At 46.5% G+C, this 25,733-nt stretch overlaps 1 protein-coding gene and 1 long non-coding RNA gene across 8 annotated transcripts; one reads left to right on the top strand and one right to left on the bottom strand.

Moving 5' to 3' along the window:
- The first annotated feature begins 497 nt into the window (after positions 1–497).
- Positions 498–9,757, top strand: LOC140418271 (uncharacterized). Of its 2 annotated transcripts, none has more exons than XR_011944905.1 (2): positions 498–572; positions 4,679–9,757. It is a non-coding gene; the product is annotated as an uncharacterized lncRNA (long non-coding RNA). The 2 variants fall into 2 exon arrangements; XR_011944904.1 differs by having other exon boundaries at positions 498–596.
- A 2,558-nt stretch (positions 9,758–12,315) lies between these two features.
- Positions 12,316–25,501, bottom strand: LOC140418256 (uncharacterized). Of its 6 annotated transcripts, none has more exons than XM_072501702.1 (4): positions 25,311–25,459; positions 24,795–24,871; positions 17,363–17,487; positions 12,316–13,790 (listed from the first exon to the last, which is right to left on the bottom strand). In XM_072501702.1, exons 1-4 carry the CDS (start codon positions 25,338–25,340, stop codon positions 12,757–12,759), a joined length of 1,266 nt encoding a protein of 421 aa, XP_072357803.1. In that variant the 5' UTR covers positions 25,341–25,459; the 3' UTR covers positions 12,316–12,756. The 6 variants fall into 6 exon arrangements, 2 of the variants coding, with proteins under 2 accessions (XP_072357803.1, XP_072357804.1); XM_072501703.1 differs by lacking the exon at positions 25,311–25,459 and adding an exon at positions 25,041–25,297; XR_011944896.1 differs by lacking the exons at positions 12,316–13,790; positions 24,795–24,871; positions 25,311–25,459 and adding exons at positions 15,890–16,927; positions 19,558–19,602.
- Positions 25,502–25,733: the final 232 nt, after the last annotated feature.

The raw sequence follows: 25,733 nt of genomic DNA, 5'->3' as shown, positions 1-25,733 counted from the left end.
ATCTGTACCAAATTTCTGTGTATGTGTCAGTGAGTGTGAAAGAGACGAGTGACTGAGATGTTCAAACATCCAGGGAAATTGTGTGACAATAAATAACCATCTTCAGTTTAAAAGTCACCAGTAAGCCTGCTGCTGAAATGTATTTTAAATAAAGAAAGATCATCCAGAGGGTAAGAAAATATCACACAAACATCCTGATAATGGAGTGGAAAGGAGCACGAATTATAATCAAACGCTGTATAACCCCTTCAGGTAGCGATATAGAGGCTGCAGCCTCTCACACTGAATGTCTACATGCTCCACGGGACCCCCAGGCCACAAACATCAGCTTCAGCCCAGGCGTGGGTGAAACTTTTTATAAACAAGTTGTACCGGCACTAGGACCCAGTTGGGATCAGAAACCTTGTCCCTCCCCCCGCCAATAAGCTGTTGCGTCACCAAGAAGCCAGCGCATGCGCTCTGCTTCCCCAAGATGGAGGCTGTGAACCAAGGTCTGGTCCCGGGAGAGAGCTGACCGGCGGTGATGTGACCTGAGGATCACCGCACCTCAGGCAAGGGGCCAGGTTGGGAAGGTGCCTTCAGGAATAACTGGGAAGGTGATGTTTGGTCAGTTGCTGCAGTCTGTGTAGTGAAGGTGCTGTCACAGTGGTGTGAGGTGAGCAAGTACAGGATTATCACCCAGCAATGATCAATTGAGGGGATTGTAAATCCAGCTCAGGCTGCTTTCAGATTGGAAAGGGAGCTAAGGTGTGTCCTCAGAGCTGGTGGTGAAAGCTGCAGCTGGTGAAAGAGTGGCTAAGGTAAATATTGGTCCTTTAGAGGATGAGAAGGGAGATTTAATAATGGGAGATGAGGAAATGGCTGAGGAACTGAACAGGTTTTTTGGGTCGGTCTTCACAGTGGAAGACACAAATAACATGCCAGTGACTGATGGAAATGAGGTTATGACAGGTGTGGACCTTGAGAGGATTGTTTTCACCAAGGAGGTCGTGATGGGCAAGCTAAAGGGGCTGTAGGTAGCCAAGTCTCCTGGACCTGATGGAATGCATCCCAGAGTGCTAAAAGAGATGGCTAGGGAAATTGTAAATGCACTAGTTATAATTTACCAAATTCACTAGACTCTGGGGTGGTCCCGGCAGATTCGAAATTAGCAAACGTGACACCACTGCTTAAAAAGGAGGTAGGCAGAAAGCAGGTAATTATAGGCCAGTGAGCTTAACTTCGGTAGTAGGGAAGATGCTGGAATCTATCATCAAGGAAGAAATGGCGAGGCACCTGGATGGAAATTGTCCCATTGGGCAGACGCAGCATGGGTTCATAAAGGGCAGGTCGTGCCTAACTAATTTAGTGGAATTGTTTGAGGACATTAACAGCGCGGTAGATAATGGGGAGCCAATGGATGTGGTATATCTGGATTTCCAGAAAGCCTTTGACAAGGTGCCACACAAAAGGTTGTTGCACAAGATAAAGATGCATGGCATTAAGGGGAAAGTAGTAGCATGGATAGAGGATTGGTTAATTAATAGAAAGCAAAGAGTGGGGATTAATGGGTGTTTCTCTGGTTGGCAATCAGTAGCTAGTGGTGTCCCTCAGGGATCAGTGTTGGGCCCACAACTGTTCACAATTTACATAGATGATTTGGAGTTGGGGACCAACGGCAATGTGTCCAAGTTTGCAGACGACACTAGGATAAGTGGTAAAGCAAAAAGTGCAGAGGATACTGGAAGTCTGCAGAGGGATTTGGATAGGCTAAGTGAATGGGCTAGGGTCTGGCAGATGGATTACAATGTTGACAAATGTGAGGTTATCCATTTTGGTAGGAATAACAGCAAAAGGGATTATTATTTAAATGATAAAATATTAAAACATGCTGCTGTGCAGAGAGACCTGGGTGTGCTAGTGCATGAGTCGCAAAAAGTTGGTTTTCAGGTGCAACAGGTGATTAAGAAGGCAAATGGAATTTTGTCCTTCATTGCTAGAGGGATGGAGTTTAAGACTAGGGGGGTGCTGCTGCAATTGTATAAGGTGTTAGTGAGGCCACACCTGGAGTATTGTGTTTAGTTTTGGTCTCCTTAGTTGAGAAAGGACGTAATGGCACTGGAGGGTGTGCAAAGGAGATTCACTAGGTTAATCCCAGAGCTGAAGGGGTTGGATTATGAGGAGAGGTTGAGTAGACTGGGACTGTACTCGTTGGAATTTAGAAGAATGAGGGGGGATCTTATAGAAACATATAAGATTATGAGATAGGATAGATGCGGGCAGGTTGTTTCCACTGGTGGGTGAAAGCAGAACTAGGGGGTATAGCCTCAAAATAAGGGGAAGTAGATTTAGGACTGAGTTTAGGAGGACCTTCTTCACCCAAAGGGTTGTGAATCTATGGAATTCCTTGCCCAGTGAAGCAGTAGAGGCTCCTTCATTCAATGTTTTTAAGATAAAGATAGATAGTTTTTTTGAAGAATAAAGTGATTAAGGGTTCTGGTGTTCGGGCCGGAAAGTGGAGCTGAGTCCACAAAAGATCAGCCATGATCTCATTGAATGGTGGAGCAGGCTCGAGGGGCCAGATGGCCTACTCCTGCTCCTAGTTCTTATGTTCTTATGAATGTTGTGGATTTGGCAGTTTCTCTATAATGTCATTCCCTCCCTCCCTCTACCACCTCTATCTTTAGAGTCAGAGAGTTTTACAGCACGGAAAGAGGCCCTTCAGCCCATTCATAATAATCTTTATTATTGTCACAAGTAGGCTGACATTAACACTGCAATTAAGTTATTGTGAAAATCCCCTAGTCACCACACTCCGGCGCCTGTTCGGGCACACTGAATGTCCAATTCCTCCCACAAACACGTCTTTTGGGACTTGTGGAAGTCCTCCAACCACTGGGAGGAGACCGGAGCACCCGGAGGAAACCCACATAGTCACAGGGAGAATGTGCAGACTCTGCACAGACAGACTGGGAATTGAACCTGGGTCCCTTACGCTGTGAAGCAACAGTGTTAGCCACTGTGCTACCGTGGCACCCAACATGGCAGCCAGTCCTCGAATAACCTAACGGGAGCCTTCGCCTCCACACCTTCTGACAGGCCGACGACTCGTATGTTCTTTCTCCGACCCTCGGTCCTCCAAGTCCTCCAGGACCTCCGAAAGCCACTTGGTTGGTCTTCAAAGGATTGCATTTTGACAGAGGCATCTTGCTGAACGTTCAGGATTCTCTCCTCCGCTTCATCAAGTCTCTTTTTTTTTCTTTAAAAAAAATAAATTTTGAGTACTCAATTCATTTTTTCCAATTAAGGGACAGTTTAGCGTGGCCAATCCACCCACCCTGCACATCTTTGGGTTGTGGATGCGAAACCCACGCAAACACGGGGAGAATGTGCAAACTCCACACGGACAGTGACCCAGAGCTGGGATAGAACCTGGGACCTCGGCGCCGTGAGGCAGCAGTGCTATCCACTGCGCCACCGTGCTGCCCAGATCATCGAGCCTCTTCATGGTGTTTTGCCGCTGGTCCTCATGAGCTCACAGATATTGAGTCAGCACACTCCGCCTCTGGTCAGTACCATGGATAATGCCGGCAGTCATCATTTTCGCCGCCTCCATGAGAGCCCCAGAGAGCGCGGGGTCGAGAGACCACCCGAGGGTCAGGCCGCTATGTTGAAAAGGCCCCACTCCCGCTGAATCCACCTGCGCTGTTTTGTCAACAGATTTCTTCACTTTATTTGGCATAATCCTACTAAACTGAACCCTGACGTCTTCCAGGGACATGATAACAATATTAATTTAAAGATCAGATTATAGGTGAGTGGCACCAAAACCTGCGGAAAAGCAGCTACTCCCGCACCACATGCCCAACGCCCCGGCACAGACAGATTTCTGATCGATGAGGATGCCGAGGGTTATGGGGAACTGGCAGGTAAATGGAGAGAAAGCTGAGATGAGAAGGGATTTATTTTCTCGAGGATGTGGTGAAGCTTTGAAATTCTGTACCCCAGAAGATTTACAGTGCAGAAGGAGTCCATTCGGCCCGTCGAGTCTGCACCGCCCTTGGAAAGAGCACCCTACTTAAGCCCAAGCTTCCACCCGACCCCCGTAACCCAGTAACACCACCTAACCTTTTTGGACACAAAGGGCAATTTAGCATGGCCAATCGACCTAACCTGCACATCTTTGGACTGTGGGAGGAAACCGGAGCACCCGGAGGAAACCCACGCACACACGGGGAGGATGTGCAGACTCCGCACAGACAGTGACCCAAGCTGGGAATCGAACCTGGGACCCTGGAGCTGTGAAGCAATTGTGCCAACCACTGTGCTACCCAACTGTGCTAACCATTGTGAAATGAGGGATAATGTGGGAAAACGGTGCTGAGGTAGATCAGCCAATGATCCCATTGAATGGTTCAGGCTCAATGGGCCGAATGGCCGACTGCAGCTCATATTTGTTGTGATCTCCTGGACAGGAAGCTGTGAGCTGTCAATCAGCCTGAATCAGCACCTTCAAGAGAATAGGGAGGGTGAATATTAGATACAGCAGAGTGAGAATAGAGGGAGAGTGTGTGGGATGGAGATTTACAGCTTTTGGGGAATAAGAGAGAGGAAAAGATGTGACATAGAAACTAGAATTGTCTGTTCTGAGTTTCTATCCTGTACTGACAGTGATGAATTTTGTAAATTGTTTTTACAGGATATTAGACGAGGAGGAATTACAGACCGATATCTCAGGCGTTACGTCTCGATCTGACAGAGTCACTCGATTCCCTGGAACCTGAATATCATCAGCCTTTGAACCTAGAAGGAGAAATGTTTGCCCGAACTGTCAGCTAAAGATATCAAACATCAGTGTGACTGGAAAAGCCCCGAGACCCACACAACACACACCCGAGTGAGAGTGTTCCAGTGAACTGACTGTGGAAACATCAGTGTGACTGGAAAAGCACCGAGACCCACACAACACACACCTGAGTGAGAGTGTTCCAGTGAACTGACTGTGGAAAGACCTTCAACCAGTTACACAGCCTGAAAAACATAACAATATTCAGAGTGGGGAGAGACCGTACACGTGTTGTGTCTCTGGACAAGGCTTCAACTGATTGTCCCGCCTAGAGAGACACGAAGAGACCCAAAACATGGAGAAACCGTGGAAATGTGGGGACTGTGGGAAGGGATTCAAAGCCCCATCAAAGGTGGAAACTCATCGACGTAGTCACACTGGGGAGAGGCCATTCACCTGCTCTCAGTGTGGGAAGGGATTCAGTGATTCATCCACCCTGCGGACACACCAGCGAGTTCACACTGGGGAGAGGCCGTTCACCTGCTCTCAGTGTGGGAAAGGATTCACTCAGTTATCCACCCTGCGGAGACACCAGCGAGTTCATACTGGGGTGAGGCCGTTCTGCTCTCAGTGTGGGAAGGGATTCAGTGATTCATCCAACCTGCGGACACACCAGCGAGTTCACACTGGGGAGAGGCCATTCACCTGCTCTCAGTGTGGGAAGGGATTTACTCAATTACCCAACCTGCAGACACACCAGCGAGTTCACACTGGGGAGAGGCCATTCACCTGCTCTCAGTGTGGGAAGGGATTTACTCAATTATCCACCATGCAGAGACACCAGCGAGTTCACATTGGGGAGAGGCCATTCACCTGCTCCCAATGTGGGAAGGGATTTATTGATTCCTCCAACCTGCGGAAACATCAGCGAGTTCACACTGGGGAGAGGCCATCCACGTGCTCTTAGTGTGGGAAAGGATTTACTCAATTACCTCAACTGTGGAGACAGCAGGGAGTTCACACTCAGAGCAGCCGTCTCGAAGGTCAACCCACGGAAAGCCACTGGCCCGGATGGGGTACCTGGATGAGCACTTCAACCTCTCTTTACAATAATCTGAGGTCCCTATCTGCTTCAAGAAGACGACCATCATCCCTGTACCACAACAAAGCAAAGCAGCGTGCCGAAATGACTATTGTCCAGTGGCTCTGACATCCATCATGATGAAGTGCTTCGAAAGGTTAGTCATGGCACGAATCAACTCCAGCCTCCCGGATTGCCTTGATCCACGACAGTTCGCCTACCGCTACAACAGGTCCACAGCAGACGCCATCTCCATGGCCCTGCACTCTACCCTGGAACACCTAGATAACAAAGGAACCTATGTCAGACTCCTATTTATCGACTACAGCTCAGCCTTCAACACCATCATTCCTAAAAAACTCATCTTCAAACTTCATGGCCTTGGCCTCTGCTCCTCCCTCTGCAACTGGATCCTGAACTTTCTAACCCACAGGCCACAATCAGTAAGGATAGGCAACAACACCTCCTCCACGATCATCCTCAATACTGGTGCCCCACAAGGCTGTGTCCTCAGCCCCCTACTATACTCCTTATACACCGATGACTGTGTGCATAAATTCCCCACCAACTCGATTTTCAAATTTGCTGATGACACCACCGTAGTAGGTCGGATGACGAGACAGAGTACAGGAATGAGATAGAGAATCTGGTGAACTGGTGCGATGACAATAATCTCTAGCTCAATGTCAACAAAACAAATTAGATTGTCATCGACTTCAGGAAGCGTAGTGGAGAACTTGCCCCTCTCTACATCAATGGGAATGAAATAGAAAGGGTCGAGAGCTTCAAGTATTTAGGTGTACAGATCACCAGCAACCTGTCCTGGTCCCCCATGCTGACACTCTAGTTAAGAAAGCCCACCAACTTTCTCAGAAGACATAGGAAATTTGGCATGTCAGCTATGACTCTCACCAACTTCTACAGATGCACCATAGAAAGCATTCTTTCTGGTTGTATCACAGCCTGGTATGGAGTCTGCTCTGCCCAAGACCGCAGTAAACTGCAAAAGGAAGTGAATGAAGCTCAATCCATCACTCAAACCAGCCTCCCATCCATTGACTCTATCTATAATTCCCGCTGCCTTGGAAAGGCAGCCAGCATAATTAAGGACCCCACGCACCCCGGATATAGTCTCTTCCACCTTCTTCCGTCAGGAAAAAGAGACCAAAGTTTGAGGTCACGTACCAACCGACTCAAGAGCAGCTTCTTCCCTACTGCCATCAGACTTTTGAATGGACCTACGTTGCATTAAGTTGATCTTTTCTCTACACCTTGCTATAACTGTAACATTATATTCTGTAGTCTCTCCTTCCTTCGCTATGTACGGTATGCATTGTTTGTACAGTATGCAAGAAGCAATACGTTTCACTGTATACTAATACATGTGACAATAATAAATCAAATCAAAAACTGGGGAGAGGCCATTCACCTGCTCCCAGTGTGGGAAAGGATTTACTCGAGTATTCAACCTGCAGTCACACCTGCGAGTTCACACTGGGGAGACGCCGTCCACCTGCTCTCGGTGTCGGAAGAGTTTCACTCGGTTATCTCACCTGCGGACACACCAGGGAGTTCACACTAAGGAGACGCCGTCCACCTCTCAATGTGAGACGGGATTGCATGTTTCATCGCACCTGCTGTGACACCAACAATTTCACAATCGATTACAGGAGTTGGATTCTGCTGTTATTGTTTCTGCTCTACATCCAGGACTGCATTTTGTTCATTCTGACAGGTGGTCAGTGAGGATGGTCGGAGGGTTTCTTTCTGCTGGACTGGCCGGTCTCACCACTTTGCCTCCAGTGGGCTGATGCTCTTTGAGCCTTGTTGCTAATAACTGGCTTCAAATTGTACAAGGGTCACAGAGTGAAAGGGTGTTTGGAAGCTTGAAGATAGTTAGTTTCCATTTCTGTTTCAAACCCCCCCAACGCATGCCACGTTGCCATGGAAATGGGCCCTGGTGGTTACGTCGTTCTTTTGTTTAATTTATCTGGGTGTTCCTCACAGAAAAAATCTATCAGGGTATGAGGGGCATGTTGTCTGAGTGGACTGGGAAACTGATTGGTACAGGGAATACCTAATATTTCAGGAATTATTACATATTTATCAGGAAGTCGGTTAGATCAGCTGGGCTGGGCGGCTGGTTTGTGATGCAGAGCAAGGCCAACAGTGAGGATTCAACTCCCGTACTGGCTGAGTTTATTCATGAAGGCCCCGCCTTCTCAACCAGGCCCCTCGCCTGAGGTGTGCTGACCCTCGGGTTAAATCACCTCCAGTCAACTCTCTCTCTGTCAAAGGGGAGAGCAGCCTATGGACCTCTGGGACTTTTGCGACTTTTATTTCACATGTATAGAACAAATATAGATTCCTTTAAGAAACAAAAATCCAACAGGAAAAGTGATGTAACCGTGGCTAACAAGAAAAGTTAAAGATTCCATGAGATCCATTAGAATTCAGCAAAGGAGGACCAAGAAACTGATGGGAGCAAACTGGCGAGAAACATAAAAAACAACTGGAAAAGCTTCTACAGGAATGTGAAAAGGAAAAGATTAGCGAAGACCAATGTGGGTCCATTCCAGGCAGAGGCAGGAGAGTTTATAATGGGGAGTAAGGAAATGGCAGAGAAACTAAACAATGTGTGTCTGTCTTCACAGAGGAAGATACAGAAATTGTCCCCAAAACACCAGAGAACCAAGGGACTGGCAGAGATAATTGGTGAAAAAGTAGCACTGGAGAAATTAATGGGGTTGAAAGTGAATAAATCCCCAAAAGCTGATGATCTACATCCCAGAGTGGTGAACGAGGTGGCTGTAGCGATCTCTATTCCTCATTCTAAATTCTCCTGACTCTATCTGGAACGGACAAACCTTTTGTCTGAGCAAAATGTTTCCTTATTACGTCGCCACAGAAGCTTTTACAGTCCATTTTTATGTATTTTGCGAGTTCACATTCTATTCTATTCTCCCTTTTTTCCCTCAGTGTCTTGGTTGAAGAACTGAAGTAAATCCTCGGGAATGAATGATCACTTTGGACAGGTCCTGAGACAATTCAGTTTCAACTTCCAGGACAGAGTAACTATAATCTTGGAGTGTGATTGTAGGTTATGTAAAAGGACAAAGTTCTAATTTAAAGTTTAATGTGTAGGTTTCCGAGTTTAAGTAGCTTCTAGTTTGTTTGTTTGTTGTATTAAAAGTCACGTCATGTGATCCTTTAATTTGTTGACTGGGAATTTGATTTTTTCCAAGAAGTTGCTGACCTTTACGAAGATCCTAATCCACAGGTTTTGTATTCCTATTTGAGCCTCGGGCACCTTTCAGTCTCTATTGCTCGTGTCAGTGACAGCCAGGTGATGGAGCTGAGGGCAGAATTTAGCTGAGAATAACGGGGCCTGTTCCCCAGGTGGGAAACTGCCATGGGCGTCGCTAATAGGGGCTGATTTAGCACCGGGCTAAAGAGCTGGCTTTTAAAGCAGACCAGGGCAGGCCAGCAGCACGGTTCAATTCCCGTACCAGCCTCCCCGAACAGGCGTCGGAATGTGGCGACTAGGGGCTTTTCACAGTAACTTCATTTGAAGCTACTGTTATTATGTGACAATAAGCGATTTTCATTTCATTTTTCAGAATAGAGACAGGAAGGTGCTGGAAGACTGACTGAGAACTGCACTTCCAACGAATCAGGGTTCAGGGGAGGGTGACCGAGGGTGTCGGTGATTCAACCCCCAAGATCCAGTGCCCCCGTGTCCAAAGCAGGGAGTCACGTGAACAGGGTACAGAGAAGCCGAAGGGGAACCATTTGGGACCCGGAACATTGTGAACATCCTGTTACTCTGGTTGTCTTTGATCCTCAAGTAATTTTCTGTTTTTTTTTTAACCATGTTTCTGTTTCATCAATAAACTTATAACAGGAAAATATTTGAATTTGTTGGACTTTTCCTGAATAAATTTATTCACTTTTGGGAAAGTGGGTGAGAGGGGTTGACGAGCTCTTTAACAGAAAGTGAGTCCCTCTAAGGTAATTGGCAAAGGAGCCAGAGGGGTAGAGGAGATTTGATTTTTCTGTTGACAGTGTTTGAAAATGGGTTCAGGGAATCAATCCTGATTGACAAATTTATCAAGGTTCTCTGAGGAAGTAACAAGGGATGTCAATAAAGGAGAACCTGTAGATGTGCTTTATCTGGATTTCCAGAAGGTATTTCCCAAGGTGCCACATCAAAGGTTATTACACAAAATAAGAGCAGCAAATGAGCTGGGGTGGGGATGGACACAGGTGACGTTATGGAGATTGAAATATCTGGTATTAGTGATGGTGTGGATATGGGGTCAGAAACTCAACTTGGGGTCAAATCTTGGGGTCATGGTGGCACAGTGGGTTAGCACTGCGGCCTCACGGCGACGGGGTCCCAGGTTCGATCCCGGTTCTGGGTCACTGTCCATGTGGAGTTTGCATATTCTCCCCGTGTTTGTGTGGGTTTAGGGGCTGGTTTAGCTCAGGGCTAAATCGCTGGCTTTGAAAGCAGACCAAGGCAGGCCAGCAGCATGGTTCAATTCCCGTACCAGCCTCCCCGAACAGACGCCGGAATGTGGCGGCTAGGGGCTTTTCACAGTAACTTCATTCAAAGCTTACTTGTGACAATAAGCAATTTCATTTTTCATTTCAATCTGATATGGAGATTGTGCAGAGTGTGGTTCAGCCTCAGACAGTTCCCAGGGAGAGGGATGGACTCGTGAGTTAGGGAATGGAATTTCTAATGGTGACTGAAGACAATGGCTTGGTCTTCCCAATTTTTAATTGGAGGAAAACCTTTCATCCAGTATTGGATGTGGGATAAGCAGTTTGATAATTTAGTAACAACGGAGGAATGGAGAGGAATGGTGGTGAGGTAGAGCTGGGTGTTGTCAGTGTCCATGTGAAAACTAACACGGTGCTTTGGGATGATATCACCTCGTGGCTGCTTGTAAATGGGAAGTAGGAGGGGCCGAGGATACAGCCTTGGGGGACGCCGAGTACAAGGACTTTGGAGAGGAAAGGGAGGTTGGAGATGTCTTGGAAATTTGTAAAGATGGTGGGGTCAAGTGTTCTGTTTCGGATGGGTGATGATGTTGCATTAAAGTGAGAAGGACAGAACCAAATGAGGGAGAACTGGAAACATATCAACTAACATAGAGAGGTTGGATGGTCAACTGTTTTGTGAGAATGGAGTCGAGGGAACAGAAGTTGGGTCTGATGGACAATATAAGCTCAGAGGGAGATAGAAGATTGGAGAGAAACTGGAGAAAGATCCGAGTTCAGGGCTCAGACGAGGAGGAACTTTAGATGTAGTTTGGTCTGGTGGGTTAGTGGAAGGGAGGGAAGCAGCAGAGGCAGCTGATCAGATTGCCTCAATCTCAGTGACAAAGGAACCCCAGGAACTCCACATACTTGTTGTCGGAGGTGAGGATGGATGAAACAGGGGGAGGGGGGACAACATTTCAAAAGGAAGAACTTTTGTTAGAAATATTTTAAAATACTTGATGCACATTGTTTCACGCAATGCTGATTTATTTGACTTTTACCTGGAATATTAACCCCCATAACTGAGCTGGAGTTTATTTACTGTTAAGGGCATGGCCAGAAAGGAACTTTGAGACATTTGTCCTCAGTTTGTCTTTGCAATTTGTATAGCACAAGGAGAGGTTTTGAACTCCAGAAATGATGGCCCCGACTACTCGTGATGGTTTCTTAGAAAAGCAAATGTTTATGATGGAATAGGAAAATAAATAAAATGACTTCACACATCCCAATACTTTAAACAGTTCCAAACAATCTTAATTTAACTACCTCAGAGCTAACCTTTCCCAATCTGTCCAGCAACGCCTTATAGATTTTAAGATCTATAAAATGCAGAAACCTTGTCCCAAACTGTGCCTTTACTCCAATTTGCTCGAGGTTAACCAGTTAACTGGCTTTTCAAATCTGGCTTCCTTCACACAGCTTTCTGGGCTGAGATTCAAACAGTATCTTAACAGGTTTCAGGGGCTTTTCACAGTAACTTCATTTGAAGCCTACGTGTGACAATAAGCAATCTTTATTTCAGTATCCCCTTAACTACATTCTTTCCCTTTGATCTCGCCATCGTTTTACCCAATTTCTTTCGAACCAATCTCTCCCAGAATTGATTAACATAATCTCTTTACTTTAACATTCATAATTTAAAAAAGTGAATTTACTTTATCCATACTTCATTCCTGACACCTTTCTTTCACACCTTGCATCTTTTGAATCACAACCACCCATTCACATCTGTTTCTGTTCTCTACCCAACTTGACTACATTTTTTTGGTAAACATCTGGTTTGAAGTCTAGCTGGGCTCATTAACGCATCAAACTCACAGTTTAAATTCACACAGCTACTCTTTCTCCCACTGTAAGGACCACTCTCACACTTCACCAGTTACAAAAAATGATAATATTACAATAGAAAATAGTTCAATTTCTTAGATTCTTCTGACAAATTTTATTGATAAAACATCAGTAGAAATCGACATTTATGAACAAGGTTCATTCCTGGATGTGATTAACATAGAATTTACAGTGCAGAAGGAGGCCATTCGGCCCATCGAGTCTGCACCAGCTCTTGGAAAGAGCACCTTACCCAAGGTCAACACCTCCACCCTATCCCCATAACCCAGTAACCCCACCCAACAGTAAGGGTAATTGTGGACACTAAGGGCAATTTATCATGGCCAATCCACCTAACCTGCACATCTTTGGACTGTGGGAGGGAACCGGAGCACCCGGAGGAAACCCATGCACACACGGGGAGGATGTGCAAACTCCGCACAGACTGAGACCCAAGCTGGAATCGAACCTGGGACCCTGGAGCTGTGAAGCAATTGTGCTATCCACAATGCTACCGTGCTGCAATCACTAATTATTTGCAAACACACTGGTGACTTGTGAGAATGGACAACCGAGTGAATCTCTTCCCACACACGAAGCAGGGGAACGGTCTCTCCCCAGTGTGAACTCGCTGGTGTCTTTGCAGAGTGGATGACTGAGTGAATCCTTTCCCACACTCGAAGCAGGTGAATGGCCTCTCCCTGGTGTGAATTCGCTGGTGTACAGCCAGTTGAGGTGATTGCCTGAACCCTGTCCCACAGTGAGAGCACCTGAATGGTGTCTCATCAGTGAGACCAAGCTGATGGTGCATCAGGTCAACAGGACTTTTATAGCACTTCCCACAGTCAGTGCATTGAAATGGTCTTGCTTCAGTGTGAACCTGCAGGTGTTTCAGCAGGGTGGATGAATCGCTGAATCCCTTTCCACACTTGGAGCAGGTGAATGGCCTCTCCCCAGTGTGAATCCGCTGGTGTACAATGAGTTCCGATGACTGCCTGAACCCAGTTCCATAGTCCGAGCACCTGAACGGTCTCTCATCAGTGTGAGCTCGCTCATGACGCATTAGGTTGAAGGAACTTTTATAGCACCTCTCACAGTCTACACATTTAAAAGGTCTCTCATCCGTGTGAACCTGCTGGTATTTCAACAGAGTGGAAGAATCAGTAAATCCCTTTCCACACTTGGAGCAGGTGAATGGCCTCTCCCTAGTGTGAACCCGCTGGTTTTGTTGCAGCCCTGATGATCGAGTGAATTCCTTCCCACACTCTGGGCAGGTGAATGGAGTCTCCCCACTATGAACTCGCTGGTGTCTCAGCAGATTGGATGACCAGGTGAATCCCTTCCCACACTCTGGGCAGGTGAACAGTCTCTCCCCAGTGTGACTGGGCTGATGGGTTTCCAGCTCCGACAGGGATCTGAATCCCTGCTCACAGTCCCCACATTTCTCCGCACTGCTAGCATTGCTATTTTCTTGCATGTGCAAAATCCGATGATATTCAGATCCTGATGTGATGTTTGTTTTCAGTTTCCCAACTGCAAATCCTCCCCTTCGAACACCCTGTGAAACTGATTTAAAACAGAAAATAGGGAGTGAGAGAGAACCCACAAAAACACAAAGGCAGCTTGTGAAATTGAGCTGAATTCATCTGGTCATTTGTGGGGCTGGCACTGGGAAAAAGTGACCATGAAAACTGCTGGGTTGTCACGAAAACCCAACTGTTTCAGTGATGGCCTCAGGGAAGGCAAACTACCACCCAGTCTGGGCTATACACAGGATATGAACATGTGAAATAGGAGCAGGAGTAAACCATAAGCCTCATTGAGCCGCTCCAACATTCACTATGATCGTGGCTGATCTTGGTTTAATCTCCAACTTCCTGCCCTCCTCCCCAAATCTTTTGATTCCCTGAAAATCTCTGGGCACAAAATTTCCATTTTAATCTTAATCGTGCTTCTTTAACTGAATTTGTTAAAGGCGCACTGGCAGCCCTGACCTCAATTAAAAAGCGATCACAAATGTGTTCCAAATGAATACCTGAGCCATGAGTAAATTAGCAAAGAGTGAATGAGATGTTCACTTTAAGTGATTGCCTGGATAAATGGGGTTTGATTCATAGGGTACTCATGGTAGCACAGTGGTTAGCACTGTAGCTTCACAGCGCCAGGATCACCGTCTGTGCAGAGTCTGCACGTTCTCCCTGTGTTTGTGTGGGTTTCCTCCAGGTGCTCCAGTTTCCTCCCAAGTCCCGAAAGACGTACTGTTAGGTAATTTGGACATTCTGAATTCTCCGTGTACCTGAACAGGCGCCGGAGTGTGGTGACTAGGGGATTTTCACAGTAACTTCATTGCAGTGTTAATGTAAGCCTACTTGTGACAATAAAGATTATTATTATACTGACACCAGTAGTGACAAAAGAGAGTGTTTATACCATTGGGGTGACCTTCACTTGAACCACGCTGGAACTAGTGCCCGGATGAATCACACAACCAGGGCTGCAGAGAGAGCTTTAAACCTATTCGTGGGTGAGGAGACAGGGTTGTGGTGAGGAGAAATTTGGAAAGTTGATGAGAAGGGACAAGGCAGTTGTGCAGGGTAGCAAGACAGACAATGATAACCAGAATGTGACAGGAAGGGACAGAATGTAGAAATAGAAGATTTTATAAAATTCATTTATGGCTATTTAGCGTTGCCAATCTACCTACTCTGCACACATTTGTATGTAGGGGTGAGACCCACGCTGACACGGGAAGAATGTGCAAACTCCACAGGCTGAGATCAAACCCGGGTCCTCGGCCCCACGAGGCAGCAGTGTCCTCCTGAGGTCAAATCTGACACCAAATTTGTGCAGAGAGCGTTTCAGCCTCAGACAGTTCCCAGGGAGAGGGATGGACTCGGGAGTTAGGGAATGGAATTTCTAATGGTGACTGAAGACAATGGCTTTGGTCTTCCCAATTTTTAATTGGAGGAAAACCTTTCATCCAGTATTGGATGTGGGATAAGCAGTTTGATAATTTACTAACAGTGGAGGAATGGAGAGGGATGGGGCTGAGGTAGAGCTGGGTGTTGGCAGTGTACATGTGAAAATGAACATGGTGTTTTTGGATGATGCCACCCAGTGGCAGTGTGTAGATGGGAAAATAGGAGGGACTGAGGGTAGATCCTTGGGGGAAACCGAGTACAAGGACTGTGGATAGGAAAGGGAGTTTGGAGATGGAGAAGTAGTTTGTAAAGATGGGAGGAACGTGTTTTTTTAGGATGGGTGTGACAGTGGATTCAATGCTGAGAGAGACAGTACCAGCAGAGAGAGAGAGCTGTTCACAATATCAGCTCACTTGGAGAAGTTGGGATGTCAGCCGTTTATGGGAATTATCAATCGAGGAGAACGGGGGTCTCATGGACAAGGTGAATTCTGACGGGAGAGAAAATGGAGAAAGATGCAAGTTCAGAACTTGGACAAAAATGGGCTTTAGAGATAGTTTCGTCCGGAAGGTTAGTGGAGGAAAGCAGCAGAGGCAGCTGATCGGATTGTCTTAACCTTAGTGACAAAGAAGCTGTGAGAGCCCCTCACACTTGTTATTGGAGGTGAGGATGGAGGAGATGGGGAGAAGGAGACCTTCAAAAGGAACTAACTTGTGTTAGCGATATTAAAAAGACACCACACGCTTTGTTTAACACAAACTGATTTGACTTGATTTTTATTCAGAATTTAATTCCTTGTGACTGGATTAGAGTTTATGAACATCAGCAGCAACTGACCCCAATGAACATGTTCCAGTCCAGGATGTGATTAACAGCGAGATCCAATCACTGAAGTTACTTCTGAACTTGCTCGTGCATCAGCAGGTTGGATAACTGAGTGAATCCCCTCCCACACTCAGAGCAGGTGAGCGGCTTCTCTCCAGTGTGAACTCGCTGGTGTACAGTGAGGTCAGATGATCGCCTGAATCCACTTCCAGAGTGAGAGCACCTGAACGGCCTCTCATCAGTGTGAACACGGTGATGAGATATCAGTTCCCCAGAACTTTTATAACACTTCTCACAGTCTGGACATTTAAATGGTCTCTCCCCAGTGTGAACTCGCTGATGTACAGAGAGGTCAGATGATCGGCTGAACCCAGTCCCACAGTGAAAGCACCTGAACGACCTCCTCGGTGTGAACACGTTGATGGGACATCAGTTCCCCAGGACTCTTATAACACTTCTCGCAGTCTGGACATTTAAATGGTCTCTCCCCAGTGTGAATTCGCTGGTGTCTCAGCAGATTGGAGGAATGAGCAAATCCTTTCCCACACTGCGAACAGGTGAATGGCCTCTCCCCAGCATGAATGTGTTGGTGTGTCTGCAAGTGGTATGAGTGTATGAATCCCTTCCCGCACTCAATGCAGGTGAACGGTCTCCCCAGTGTGAATGCGCTGATGGATTTTCAACTTGGATGGATAATCAAATCCGTTCCCACAATCCCCACATTCCCATGGTTTTTCCCCGGTGTGACTGCATTTATGTTTCGAAAGGCCAGATGATCGACTGAAGCCTTGTCCACACACAGAACACGAGTACGGTTTCTCCCCACTGTGAACGGTGCATCTTCCTTCCATCTTCAAACTCCCATGATATTTATGTTACAAATGTTTTGGTGAGTGTAGATCTTGATGTGATGTTTAGTTTGAATTTCCTGACTGAAGTTCCTTCACTTCTAATACTCTGCGAAATTGATTCAAAACAGAAAATAGGGAGTGAGAGAGAACCCACAAAAACACAAAAGACAGGTTGTGAAATTGAGCTGAATGAATCTGGACATTTGTGGGGCAGGCACTGGGAAAAGGTGACCACGAAAACTGCTGGGTTGTCATAAAAAACAACTGGTTCACCTCTTTGGGAGGAGAGAGGGAGAGTGTGTGAGAGAGAGGGTGTGTGTGTGAGAGAGGGGGAGTTGTGCGAGAAGGGGAGTATGTGAGGGTGTGAGTGAGAGAGAGCGCGAGTGAGAGAGAGGGTGCGAGTGAGAGAGAGGGTGCGGCGGAGAGAGAGGGTGCGGGAGAGAGTGAGAGATGGTGTGTGTGGGACAGAGAGTTTGGGAGAGAGAGAGACAGAGAGAGGGAGTGTATGTGAGAGTGTGTAAACACAGCGAATGGCAATGACCTGAAATGCAAACACTTGCGTTCAAAGGACGATAATGTTCACTTCCTGATGAATCGAGTGAAGCTGTCACATTGTGATGTAAGAGTTTGCTCAAGGTTCCGGTCTGTAAATCCTCTTCTAATACCCTGAAAATGAAATTTACAAAAGGTACAATGTCAATTCAAAAATGGAATTCAGAAAATAAATTTGTGGTTTGGGTTTGTCGTGCATAAATTCTCCCTTTCTAACTTCCTGTAAAAGAAGTTTCCCAAATCCATTATTGTGTGGGGTGGCACAGCGATTAACACTGCTGCCTTACAGCACCAGGGACCTGGATTCAATTCTGGCCTTTTGGGTCACTGTCTGTGTGGGTCACTATCTGCCCGTGTTTGCGGAGATTTCTTCGGGCTGCTCCAATTTCCTCCCACAGTCCAACGGTTGATTGGCCGTGTTAAATTGCCCCTTATGTCCAAAGATATGTTTGCTAGGTGGGGTTACGAGAACAGGGCGGGGGCTTAGGTAGGGTGTTCTTTCAGAGAATCTGTGCAGACTTGATGGGCTGAATGCCCTCCTTATGCACTGACGGGATTCTATGATTGTCAGTCTAGGATAGAAAATTCACAACACTCCCTTCTCCTGCTCTCTCGTCCAGTTCATGCTCCCCGCTAAACTTTAAAAAAAATAAAAATTTAGAGTACCCAATTATTTATTTTGTATTAATTTATTTCCAATTAAGGGGCAATTACTGATACTGCGCAGCTTTAATCACAGCCCGGCCCCGCCCTTCATTCACTCCAATTGGTTGGAGGACCAGCTGCGCTTGGTCGGTCCTCCAGTCCAGCCACTCCTCTTCTTATTGGTCCGGAGCCGCTGTCAATCACCCGGGCATTGTGATAGTTCCAGGTGGTGAGAGCCGCCACAGGCTCAGGCTGATTGTCCAATAATTTTTTTAAACTAACGAGAGTACCCAATTCACTTTTTCCAATTAAGGGACAATTTAGCATGGTCAATCCACCAACCTTGCACATGAGAGTGAAACCCACGCAGACACAGGGATAATTTGCAAACTCCACACTGACAGTGACCCAGGGCCAAGATTCAAACCCGGGACCTCAGTGCCGTAGTCCCAGTGCTAACCACTGTACTGCCCTCTCCACGCTATAACTTTGCCCCTCGTTGTCATCAGCAGTCCCTCATTTGAGGATGATGTCTACTCAGAGTCTTGAGTTTTTGCCATGGGTGGACAGAACCACAGATGTTGAGACCATCAGGTATTGGGATCAGAAGAGGAGGATGTATTTCCCTTTCTTTCCATCAATCCACCGCCCCATCATTCAGACATTGGGACTGAAAGGGTGATAACAGTTTGATGGACAAGTTGGCTGCATTCTGAACAATGGGTAACAAGCTCCTCCCACTCATCGAAACGTTGCCCCCCGACAAAGATGGCGATCACGCATGCGCCATGGTGCACACTCATTCCAATAAAGATGATGCGGAGATGCCGGCGTTGGACTGGGGTGAGCACAGTACGAAGTCTTACAACATCAGGTTAAAGTCCAACAGGTTTGTTTCGATGTCACTAGCTTTCGGAGCGCTGCTCCTTCCTCAGGTGAATGAAGAGGTCTGTTCCAGAAACACATATATAGACAAATTCAAAGATGCCAAACAATGCTAGGAATGCAAGCATTAGCAGGTGATTAAATCTTTACAGATCCAGAGATGGGGTAACCCCAGGTTAAAGAGGTGTGAATTGTCTCAAGCCAGGACAGTTGGTAGGATTTCACAGGCCAGATGGTGGGGGATGAATGTAATGCGACATGAATCCCAGGTCCCGGTTGAGGCCGCACTCATGTGTGCGGAACTTGGCTATAAGTTTCTGCTCGGCGATTCTGCGTTGTCGCGGGTCCTGAAGGCCGCCTTGGAGAACGCTTACCCGGAAATCAGAGGCTGAATGCCCTTGACTGCTGAAGTGTTCCCGGGACTTTAACCTGGACTTTAATGGACTTTAACCTGGTGTTGTAAGACTTCGTACTGTCCAATAAAGATGGCGGCCGTTAATCCAGGCCGAAAATGAGGGGCTGCAGCCCCGTTTAGTACAATCTGGATCCGGTAAACTCTTTTCAGAGTTTAATGACTCACACAATGTGCTTGCGCAGCGTTTCCGACCTTCCCCGCGATCTCACGCACCCTACATATTGTTAACCGCCTCTTACAAATTATGGATGCAAAGAAGAAGCCGCTCTCCATCACTAATACTGCGCATGCTTCAATATCAGCTGGTCCCGCCCCTCATTCACTCCGATTGGTTGGAGGACCAGCCCCTCTCGGTCGGGCCATCAGTCCTGCCCCTCTTCTTCCTATTGATCCGGAGCCGCTGTCAATCACCCGGGCATTGTGACAGTTCCAGATGGTGACAGCCGCCACAGGCTCAGGCTGACTCGCTGATTGTCCAATAATGTTTTTAAAAATAACTTTAGACTACGTGGCCAATCCCCCTACCCTGCACATCTTTGGGTTGTGGGGCAAAACCCACGCAAACACAGGGAGAATGTGCAAACTCCGCATGGACAGTGACCCAGAGCCAGGATGGGACCTGGGACCTCAGCACCGTGAGGCAGCAGTGCTAACCACTGTGCCACCGTGCTCCTTGATTCTCCAATAATAACAGTGAGAGTCTCAGTAACAATAATAATGGAGATGGGGCCCAGAGGAGAACAGCAAAGGATTCACTCACTTTGAGAGCAACAAACACTGTCTGTTTCCATAATAAGTCAGGCTGCAGTATGTGAGTGAAAACATCATTGGATCAAATGTAATGATGATACAGTAAGTATCAAGAGAACCAAAACTAAATTTGGTTTTCAAATAATAGTGAAGTAGTCATGGTTTGTTGACCACATAATATAATCCGCTTCTGGTGTGTGTTACTCTGCCCCATTAGACAATAACCTTTTTTTTTAAAAAATTTTAGTATACCCAATTCATTTTTTTCCAAGGGAAATTTAGTGTGGCCAATCCACCTACTCTGCACATCTTCGGGTTGTGGGGGTGAGACACACACAGACTCGGGGAGAATTTACAAACTCCACACGGACAGTGACCCAGGCCAGGATCGAACCCGGGACTTTGGCACTGTGAGGCAGCAGTGCCACCGTAGCACAGTGGTTAGCACAGTTGCTTCACAGCTCCAGGGTCCCAGGTTCGGTTCCTGTGTTGGGTCAATGTCTGTGCGGAGTCTGCACGTTCTCCACGTGTCCACATGGGTTTCCTCCGACAGCTCCAGTTTCCTCCCACATTCCTAAGACGTGCCGGTTTGGTGGATTGGCCATGCAAAATTGCCCTTAGAGTCCAAAAAGTTTAGGTGGTGTTGCTGGGTAACTGGGATAGGGTGGAGGTGTGGGGTTAGATAACGTGATCTTTCCATGGGCCTGTGCAGACTCGATGGGCCGAATGGCCTCCTTCTGCACTGTACATTCTATGATTTATGATTGAGCCCTAAGCACTAGGCGGCCACCAGGCCGCACCCTTTATTAGACAATAACCTGCCTTTTATTCCAATTCTGGTGTATGTTACCACTGCAGGTCCTTGGCTGATTGGAGTCTGGTACAATAAACAGAGTCTGGTTCCAGTGCCTCTGAGGTCATTTGACCTGCATGTAAGCTGACATTAATGGAGACAAAAGGCCCAGTAAATATCCAATTGTAATAGGAGGACAAGGTGAAAAGAAACAATGATATTTTGAGGTTTCTGTGTTGTGGTGAGTGTCACTGGGAGGTGTGTGATAAAATAGGAATGGAAACATGACAGAGACACGTGTGTCTGACTCCACCTGACTGAGAGCTGTTATACGCAAGGGGACAGCAATGAGGACATGGGGAACTCCAGAGATTTCTGATATTCGAGGTACATCTGTTAGAGGTACTGAAAATATTCAGTTCCTTCTTGTGGTTCTCAAGTTACACAGTCACACAGGAAACGTGTCCGACAGCTCATCAAAACCAAAGTTTTAATCTTCTCTTTGAGACACACTGTGATTGAAAAGGTCAAATGTTAAAACATCAGTTTGAGCAAAATTCAGAATGTCACAAAGATGAGTGAACTGTCCAATTAATCCCATTCACCATAACTCTGCCAATTTACCGTCCACAAGAATTTATCCAATTCCCTTTGAAATTTACTGTTAAATCTGCTTCCTGCAGCCTGTCAGTGTGAATTCCACATCACATAACATCACTGTGTAAAAACAATTCTCCTCAACACCTCCTTGGATTCTGTTGTAAAATATCTTAAATCTCTGTGTCCTCTGGTTACAAACCCTCCTGCTCTTGGGAAACAGTTTCTCCCCATCGACACTATCACAAATCCTTCCTCATTTTAAACACCTCTATTAAATCTCCCCTTCACTTTCCCTGATCTCAGAGGGACAATACCGGTTTCTCCTGCTCTGAGTCACAGGGACTCGAAACGTTAACTCTGTTTCTCTCAGTACCGATGCTGCCCGAACTGCTGAGTTTTCCAACATTTTCTGTTTTTCTCCCTCTTTTTCCTTCTTCAATCTATCACAAACACTTCATGATTTTGAACACCTCAATTAAATAGGAATAGGAGTGAAATATAGATGGAAGGAGAAAGAAAGACTGACAGAAGAACTGAGAGATTTAAAAAAACAGAAAGGCGAGGTGGCAAGAGATAAAAGCTGAGAAATAGAGGAAACAAGTAACACAGAAAGAATGATATAAAATATAAGGGAGCAGGTTATCAGTTCCCAGCTACAGAGAGCAGAGGGAACTCAGTGACTGATCCACAGACACAGCCGGTTCTGTCCGGGAATGGAGACTCTGAACAGAAATAACCGGCTCATTTGTAAATGTCACCGCAGTGTGATCTGTGTGACTCTGCCCTGACTCTGTGGACAGATATAGGCTGCACTGACAGATGTTCTCACCAGATTGTGGTCAATGGGTTTATTTTCTGCTCAGATGTCAGATGTGTGGTTTGGAACCGGCAGCAGAGAAACAGGAAGTTGTGTTACCTGAGAATGAAACAGCAAGCGTCAGTTTCATGTTATCACCATGAACAGACTTCCTGCCTGTGATAATCTGAGAGAAGAGAATGAGAGACAGGAGAGCAGGTTCACACACCCGAGGATCACTGAGAACGATCAGAATAAGGAGACCACCCAGAAAACGGCCAATCGGAATCTTCAGCTGAACACATCACTCATTCTTAAAGGGACAGTCGGGGCTCTGAGACACTGCTCAGCTCCCAGTTAAAGAGGCAGACACAGCTTCGCCCTTTTCTCTGTTATGTTTATGATTGTTAAAGGCTGGTAGGGGTGAGGTTTGTTTAAAAGGACGGAATGTGGGAAGCACAGATCAATAAAACTGGAAATTCTTGGACACAAGCTGCAGCTCCTTCTTTACCTGGGAATGAAACTATTGTCTAATTCTCCCTGCTGTTACCAGGTACCTGTGATGCCCTCCTGCTGCTATTTTAATGCAAACTTCCAGCAATCTATTTTAAGTAGGTTTCAATTCAATGAATTCATTGTGACTGTCACACAAACACATTAAAATGTTTTAGACGGATTCCGATGCATTTTCAGCCTGGAAACTGAAACCAGCTACTTTACATTCAATCAAGAACATCACAGTTTTACACCAATCGCTGATTTGACAGCACAGTGGGCTAAACAGCAGGCTTGTAATGCAGATCAAGGCTAGCAGCGCGGGTTTAATTCCCGTACGGGCCTCCCCGAATAGGTGCTGGAATGTGGCGACTAGGGGCTTTTCACAGGAACTTCATTGAAGCCTACATGTATAAGCAATTATTATTATTACATTTCCAGCGAAGAGTGATGAGAAAGACCAAAGTGTAATTTGTCTCTCTCAGTGTGACCCTGAAGGACTGTGTCCAGGCTGAAACTCTGTTCCTGCCGTATGATCCTTCCCCAGATTGTTATTTCTCAGCTCCAGACAGGCGATGTTCAACACTCAGGTGGGAAAGACAAAAATCTGCAACAACGTTTCAAACAAAGCTGAATTATTTCACATTTATTCAGAATAATAAACCTCATCAGTAGATTAAGGCAGTCAGAGTGAACATTATTTAGTCCTGGACATGATTAACAGCATCAATGAGGGTATAATCTAAACCTTGTAGTTGCTTGTGAACTCGCTGGTGTGTTAACAGGTGGGATCAGTGAGTAAACCCCTTTCCTCAGACATTACAGTTGAATGTCCGCTCCCAGTGTGAACTCGATGATGTTCCAGAAGATAAGATAAATGAGAAAGTTCCTTCCCACATATGGAGCAAGTGAACGGCCTCTCCCCACTGTGAACTCTCTGGTGTGTGAGCAGGTTGGATGACTGACTGAATCCCTTCCCACACACAGAGCAGGTGAATGGCCTTTCCCCAGTGCGAACTCGCTGGTGATTCAATAGGTTGGATGAACGAGTGAATCCCTTCCCACACACTGAGCAAGTGAGCAGCTTCTCCTCACTGTGAACCTGCTGATGTGTCAGAAGGTTGTATGAACGTGTGAATCCCTTCCCACATTCAGAGCAGGTGAACAGTCTATCCCCTGTATGAAGTTGCTGGTGTATCAGAATGTTGGATGAATTAATGAATCCTTTCCCACAGTCAGAGCAGGTGAATGGCCTCTCCCCAGTGTGAATTCTCTGGTGGTTCAGTAGGGCAGATGGACGGCTGAATCCTTTCCCACACACAGAGCAGGTGAATGGTCTCTCCCCAGTGTGAGCATATTGGTGTGTTAGTAAATCCTTTTTGTTTTAAAAGCTCTTCTCACAGTCAGGACAGTTTAAAAAATTGTGATCAGAGTGAACAAGTTGATGTGTCTGCAGATGGGATGACTGAATGAATCGTTTCCCGCACAGGGAGCAGGAGAACGGTCTCTCCCCAGTGTGAATACGTTGATGTGTCAGCAGATCCTTTTTACATTTAAAACTCTTCTCACAGTCAGGACATGTAAATGGTGAGGGGTCTTTATGTCTCTTCCGGTTGAAGCTTTGTCCACACTGGTTTAGCCTGGGGCTGGTTTAGCACACTGGGCTAAATCGCTGGCTTTTAAAGCAGACCAAGGCAGGTGAGCAGCACAGTTCAATTCCCGTACCAGGCTCCCCGAACAGGCGCCAGAATGTGGCGACTAGGGGCTTTTCACAGTAAAACTTCATTTGAAGCCTACTTGTGACAATAAGCGATTTTCACTTTCATTTCATTTTTTCACAAACAAGCATTTAATTTCTCCCTGCAGTGAATGATGTGATACATTTGTTTGAGGCTGTGTAACTGGTTAAAACTCTCTCCACAGTCAGTGGATTGGAAAACTCTCATTGGGGTGAGTCTCGGTGCTTTTGCAGTCACCTTGCTGAAACAGAACAAACACTTCTCCTTCCAAATTCAAAAGGAATGAAGATATTGAGCTCTTACTGAATTGAGTGACTGTCAAATTTCGATGTGATGTTTGGTTTGAGTTTTCTGTCATCCAATCCTCCACTTCCAATATCCTGTAAAAGGAGTTTACAAAAGTCATCACTGTCAATCCAGGGTAGAAATTCTGAACAGACAATTCTAGTTTCGCTGGAACATTTTTCCCTCTCTTGTTCCCCCAAAGCTGGAAATCCCCGTCCCACACACTCTCCTTCCTCCCTGGGCTGGAATCCGAACCCCACTCACCATCTGCATAATTTATTTCCTCCACTCCCAGTTTTCTCCCTCCCTCTCCTCTGCCTGGATTCAGTTCTCCAGCTCCTGTCTGCAGACTGACAATAAAACCAATGGGTCTTATTGGGGGGGTTTGGTAAGAAGTCTTACAACACCAGGAGAAAGTCCAACAGTTTTTTTCGATATCACCAGCTTTCGGAGCGCTGCTCCTTCCAAGGAGTGATATCGAAACAAACCTGTTGGACTTTAACCTGGTGTTGTAAGACTTCTGACTGTGCTCACCCCAGTCCAACGCCGGCATCTCCACATCATGGGGGGTTTGGGTTGTCACGATTGTCTGGGCTGGCGGCGGATCTCATTCAGCGTTTGGGAGCTGGACTCACTATCACTGCGGCTGCGCTCAGCCCGGAGCAGCACCGCGCATGCTCCGCACAGAGAGGCGACTTCCGGGGGCGGGACATTCTGATGCCGACTCGTTCTGGCTCCTGTGATGGAGGTAGGGCGTATTCATCCGCGCCCGGCATTCCGGGTGGACTAATCCGCCATTGTTCCGTTACGTTCCTTAGAGTGATAAATTGGTTCCGGCACTTTTGATACAGTTCGGTGTTTGTACCGAATGGGGCGGCCGCATAGGTGTTTTTCTGTCTGATCGGCCCCTGTAAACGGCTGTCATCAGTTTTGGTGTTGAGGGCGCCTGCGCGGCCG

This window comes from Scyliorhinus torazame, chromosome 5 (genome assembly GCF_047496885.1).
Source record: "Scyliorhinus torazame isolate Kashiwa2021f chromosome 5, sScyTor2.1, whole genome shotgun sequence".
NCBI classification, from domain to species: domain Eukaryota; kingdom Metazoa; phylum Chordata; class Chondrichthyes; order Carcharhiniformes; family Scyliorhinidae; genus Scyliorhinus; species Scyliorhinus torazame.
Note: the sequence above shows the minus strand (reverse complement) of the source record. Positions and strands in the feature narration are given on the sequence as shown.

What these genes read in the sequence shown, in the direction of transcription:
- LOC140418256 (XM_072501702.1), bottom strand. Translation starts at nt 25,340, where the DNA reads ATGATGTGGAGATGCCGGCGTTGGACTGGG. An exon ending in GATGCCGGCGTTGGACTGGG is followed by an intron (nt 24,872 to 25,310) that starts GTGAGCACAGTC and finishes CTCCTTTTACAG; the next exon opens with GATATTGGAAGTGGAGGATT. An exon ending in CGCAAGTGTTTGCATTTCAG is followed by an intron (nt 13,791 to 17,362) that starts GTCATTGCCATT and finishes GTTTTAAATCAG; the next exon opens with TTTCACAGGGTGTTCGAAGG.